This window comes from Alligator sinensis, unplaced genomic scaffold (genome assembly GCF_000455745.1).
Source record: "Alligator sinensis unplaced genomic scaffold, ASM45574v1 scaffold444_1, whole genome shotgun sequence".
NCBI lineage: Eukaryota > Metazoa > Chordata > Crocodylia > Alligatoridae > Alligator > Alligator sinensis.
Genome location: NW_005841886.1, coordinates 3876809 through 3882510, shown reverse-complemented (window position 1 = coordinate 3882510; position 5702 = coordinate 3876809). Strand labels below are relative to the sequence as shown.

Sequence of the window (5702 nt, the reverse complement as noted above, 5' to 3'; positions counted from 1 at the left end):
TATACAGCCCTTATCTATCCAACTCCAAATCACACTCTCTCTATCCTTCCCTGTCTCCCCATACACACCCTCCTATCCTTTGCTCTGCCATACATGCCCCTGCTTGTCATGTGGGTGCTGTAGGACCTGAGTGCACACACCTTCCTCGTTGCCCCAGCCACCCTTGCCCAGGCCCCTGATGCTGCAGCTGCTGCCCACCAAGAACAGAAAGGCTCCAGAGGCCACTGGTTTCCATGAAATTTGCTCTTTATTGTGTAGGCAGAGACCAGAGAATTCATTGCAAATGTGTCTATAAACGACGTATAAAATAAAAATCAACCCGGGGGGGGGCTCTCAGCCTTCACGACTGGCTGCAGCACATTGACATGGGTACACAGACAAACCACCTGCCCCCGCCAACCCTGACCCCACCCCGGAGCACAGCCCCATCTCAGTGCCTCCCCCCCTTGTGGGGCATGGGGGGTCCTCAGCACCACATGGGCTTCGAGAGCTGGAAAGGATCCCCTCCCAGAGCTGGAAGTGGGGAGAGAAGGGACTCACGGTGCCTGGGGAGGAGCCAGGGGAGTGGCGGGGCTTGGATGGGAAGGGCAGGAAGCAAGGAGATCTTCTTCACAAAAAGATTTCCAGGTCCTGGGAGGGGGGGGCTCAATTAAAATGCAAATAACACCAAAACATTTGAAAAGAGGCCATGGGGGAGGGCAGGAGGCTGATCACCACATGGAGGAGTCCTCATACCTGTGGGAGAACAGGACGGGGGTTAAACACAGAGCCCTGAATACCTCTCTTCCCTCCTGCCCGCCCACCAAAAACACCACACATCTTCACCAGGAGCCCCATCTCCATCTCCCTTTGGCCTTGCCCCACAGCCAGCTACTGTGAGGAGCTGACAGGGGGCACTGTCCCATCACCAGCACCTCAGCCCCTCTCCATCACAGGGCAGCTGCTTTCTCATCCCCTCAACCCTACTGGGATGCTGGGGCATGGAGATGAAATTATGGCCATATATTAGGGTCAGCCGGAGGCTGGTAGACCAGCTCTCCCCATCTTGAGGAAGGCTGAGCCAGGACGTCCCATGGCAGCAGATCTGAGAAGGGGCCAGGGTAAGTTTGGGTCATAGGGCTCTGCTCTAGACTTCAACTCCAAGCCACAGTCCTGGGGTCTGAGTTCTCTGACAGCCAGCTCCCAGCTTGGAAAAAGCCTGCATTGCAGACCCTCCTGCAGGTGAGGACCCAGCAGACAAGCAGGTGAGGGGGCAGCCACCTTAAGGTGAAGGGGGCTGCAGGGGTGGGCTCATGCTTACCGTGATCTCCCAGCGTGATCACTGCTGTCCCCAAAGAGCAGCTCAGACACCAAGGCCTCAGGGCTGGATCGCTTCCCATACCTGTGAGCAGACAGAGCACTGAAGGTGCCTCCTAAAGGCTGCCACCCCCAGCTGGTAGCACAGCCCAGAACCACCCTCACCCTCTGGCATAACCACTGCACTGGAGAGGGTAGGTGGGAAGGGAAAGGCAGGTGCCAGCATGAGCAGGGCTCGGCCAGGCCATCAAAGAGGGGCAGGGATGAGAGGCAGCATGTGTGCATGTATGTGCATGGAGGGAGAATGGGGCATGAACCAGTGTGCGTATGGAGAGGCAGGCAGGGCAGAAATGCCTGAATGCATGTGTGTGGGTGAAGGTAGGCAGAGGTATTTGTGTGCATATGGATGCATATGTGCATGTGTGTGTAGGAAGTTAGGCAGAGGTATTTGCATGTGGGTATGTGTGTAATTGGAAAGAGGTGTTTGTGTGTGTGTATGTGCATGTGTGCGTGCAAGTAGGCAGAGGTGTTTGAGTGTGCATGTGTTCGCATGAGTGGGAAGGCAACCAGAGTTGTTTGACTATGTCTATGTGGGGGGGGAAGGTAGGCAGAGGTGTGTGTGTGTGTGTGTGTGTGTGTGTGCGCGCGCATGCGCATCCACATGTCCATAGGTAGGTAGGCAGAGGTGTTTGAGTCTGCATGTGTGCACATGAAGGGTGAAGTGGCATGAAGCAGTGGGTGGGGGCGAGTAGGTGGGACAGAGGTGTATGAGTGTTTGAGTGCATGTATGTAGGATGGAGCTGTTTTTAATGTGCCAGTTTATAGCACACATCTCTTCTGTGCTCCCCAGATAGACCCCCAGAGCCAGCACAATGCAAAAGCCTGCCTCTTCCAGGTGCTCCACTGGGAAATTATCCAGGTCAGAGGGGGAATAAAACATGGGATTCTCCCACAGGAGCTAGAGCACAGACCTGAGAATGACGCAGGGGATGGATCTTGCCAGGACTGGGCACAAGGGCAGTAAAAGCCCACCACTTGCCACATGCACACAATGCCAATCCCCTCCCAAACACAAGCATGCACACCCGCTTAGGAAAACAGGCAAGTGCTCAGATTTGTGTACCAATGCATACACCAAAGAAGGCAGGCATTTTCACAACCATACACACGGGCAAACACTTGTGCACACACACCTACCCATAAGTGCCCAGATGCACCAATGCTCAAACAGGGTTGCACGTGTCCATGCACACATGAGCACTCCTGCATGCGTGTGCAAAAACCACAGCTATCTGTGCACAAGCCTAAAGGCACAGCAGAAACCCCCATGATCCTAAGCACCTGAAGCTACCCCCACAGCATCAACCCCCACACCTGTGCCCAAACATGGGCACCCCACACACATTCGCATGCATGCACATGCAAGCTCGCATGTGCCCAGCGCACCTCTGCCTTGTCACCAGGTTGATGTAATGTCGAAGAGCAGAGAAGTATTTGGCCATCTCTTCAGGGGACGCGTCATCTCCAGGATTCTCTGGTTTTGGAGGGTAGGCGTCTACCAAGGTGCCCAGGCAGAACAGCACGCAGAGCGTCACAACGACCAACAGGGGCCAGAGCTTCAGAGAGGCGACCATCTGCAGAGAGGCAGAGTGCCATGGGTGCAGCATCCATGCAAGGTACCTCCCCTCTTCCTAGCCTGTGGTCAGGTTTGAGGCCCTGGCCTGGCTGCATGGTTAGGTCACATGAGTGGGAATCAGGACAACTGGGTTCCAATCCTGCTTAGCCCCTGACCTGCCCCGGAAAGCCCTGCCTACTCTCTGTGCTGCACTTCCCTAGGGGCTGCCACACACTCAGCTGCCAGCTGCACTCCTGCCCCATCCCCAGTGGGGACAAGGATCCTCTCCAGCTCCCCACTTTCCCTGTAGCCCCAACATCCAGGGGCTGCTTTGACCCCTCTAAGGACAGGCACTCAGGAGGCTGCTCTGATCTTTCATGGACCAAGAACCCACTGCTCCCAGCTATCTGAAACTCTCATCCCTTACCTCTACAGTTTCCATCACTGTGCTGTCTCTGCATCTCTGACCCCTTAATGCAGTTATCCTTATGCCCCATTATCCCTATTTGCCAAAGGGTAAACCGAGGCACAGGTTTTTTAAGTGACTTGCCCAAGGTCACAAAGTCAGTGGCAGAGCAGGGACCTGCAGCCCCATTTGCCAAGTCTCAGCTGCTCTCCTGCCTGCTGGGCCATGAAGTCAAGGTGCCTTTAGAAAACAAAGTGGCACCTCTGGTCCTCTTGCCCCCCCTCATTACTCTGGGTCCCTGCAGTTCCATCTAGTAAGAGGCTCATCCCCGGGGCCCTCAAAGTCTTGCAGGCAGGCAACTTCATGCCTTCATATAGGTGCAGCCCCACAGAAGACAATAGGGCTGCATGATTCTAACCAAAGGGTAAATTTGGCTCTCCCTATAGACACACAGAAACTGGGGTTTTCAATGGAGCCCAAATCAGTGCCCCACTCCCAATGATGCCCAACAGGAATAGGTCCTCTATGCCCTCCAGGCTCCCTGTGAAAAATCCTACCCATGAACAGGAATCACTTTTCCAACCTCTTTCATGCAGCCAGCCCTGGATTGGAATGCAGCAGGTGTTCAACAACTGGAGTCCAAATCCATTATTACCTACAGCACTGTAACAGTAACTCCTGGTTTATACCAATGCCAAGATCAGAATCAGGTCCTAACTGCCTGTTTCATATATAATATCCCAAATACTTCGTGAATAATAGATCTAACAGCAACAATGCATTAAATACATTATGATAGTATCTGAAATATGTTATCTAATATGCTGTTATATTCAGGTAGCTCTTGAAAACTTGCTTGCAAAAAACTATAGCAAGTATCAGTTCAATCATCATTTGTTCTCCTATATATGAAATAGGCATTGAGGATCAGAGTCTGTTCTCTGACACTCTAGTGTAAATCAGTGTAAACTACAGGAGACAATGGAATTATGCTGGTATCCATTTGTGCAGCCTCGTCTGCTTATGCATGAGATCACGTGTCTGTGTTACTATTATTCCTATTGCACTGTATTCATGCCTACACTGTTCAGATAACAAGTGAAGGACCCCTCTTGCTTTTCAGCAGATGCCATATGTACGGTCTATATGTACTTCTTTTCTTTATGTATGTATGTATGCATGCATTGCTTGTGTGTGTGTGTGTGTGTGTGTGTGTGTGTGTGTGTGTGTGTGTGTGTGTGTGTAAGAGAGAGAGTGGTCTATATGTACTTCTTTATGTATGCATTGCGTGCGTGCGTGTGTAAGAGAGAGAGAGAGAGCCAGTGAACGTATAGGAGGGTGGTTCCTGTGTTGTCTTTGCTACACCCATATTGTCAATACGGTGCTGAGGGAGGAGGTGGGAGGGGAAGGGAAAGGTGCACGTGCATTGCCTGTTCCGTGTTTGGCCAGAGCAGTGCCTTGCCAGACACTGTGCTGGATTCACCTGCCATGCAGGTGCTGCAGATACCCAGTGGCCCATCGTGTTACACAGGGAGTGTTGCCAGCTGTGGGTCCCATTTCTAAGCTGTCCCAGGGGCTCAAAAGGATGCTGCCAAAACTGAGCAGCTAAAAGCCACTCAGCTGGGGGGGGTTCACCCTTATGCAGCTCTGAGGTGACACCAGGGCTGTGATCAACCTGACACTTGTTTCCCTTGTGCAAGCACCCCCTCAACCCCCACTTTCTTGAAAGTGTGATATAGCACCTCCTCATCACACACACATAAGTGCTGTCTTGCCCTGTGCTGCAGGTGTGCAGACTCCTCTACACACACTCAGCCTCACTAGAGCTTACTCTCTCACTGAGCAAGAGAGATCTTGAGGTTGGTAGGGTCTCACTGCTCCTGCCCCCTCTCACAGCTTTCCTTAGCCACTAGCTCCCCCCATGGCTGCACTGGTGGATACTGATGGGAACAAGAGACATGGGGAGGTCACCTCTCCCCACCCATGCATGCCCAACCCCATCACAAGTGACCCAAACCACGCTCCCCTTGGGCACACTGCCATTGACCTGTCCACCAGGACCTTACCCCCTGCCTTGCAACCCCAAGCAGCTGTTTGCTCAGTGTGTCCCCTGACAGTACCTGTCCCTTTGCCCCTGCTTGGTCTCACCCCCTTGCTGCCCAATGGACCTTTGTAGTGGCAGAGGGTAGCAGAGAACCCTGGCTAACCCCAACAAAGCTACTCACTGTGAGGAGACGTCCAGGGCAGGAGGTGGAAGGAAAATCAGGTGGAGGCTGGAGTCTCAGATGCCTCTTGTTGCTCATGCAAACGTTCCTCTGCTGTCTGCTCAGCACCTGGGGGCTTTATATTCCAGCTGGCTCTAAGAGACTGAGGGAGGAGCAGAGA

General features: G+C 53.1%; 1 protein-coding gene across 1 annotated transcript in view; it reads right to left on the bottom strand.

Moving 5' to 3' along the window:
* Window positions 1-248: 248 nt before the first annotated feature.
* The window catches only part of LOC102381612 (peptide YY), a 13153-nt gene continuing 7699 nt past the window's right edge, over window positions 249-5702 (bottom strand). Inside the window, exons 2-5 of the mRNA XM_006017862.3 lie at window positions 5543-5657; window positions 2743-2930; window positions 1301-1381; window positions 249-735 (exon numbers count right to left, since the gene is read on the bottom strand). Coding sequence (XP_006017924.1) covers window positions 711-735; window positions 1301-1381; window positions 2743-2930; window positions 5543-5657 — 409 coding nt within the window. The 3' untranslated portion in view covers window positions 249-710. The remainder of the gene's footprint in view (window positions 736-1300; window positions 1382-2742; window positions 2931-5542; window positions 5658-5702) is intronic.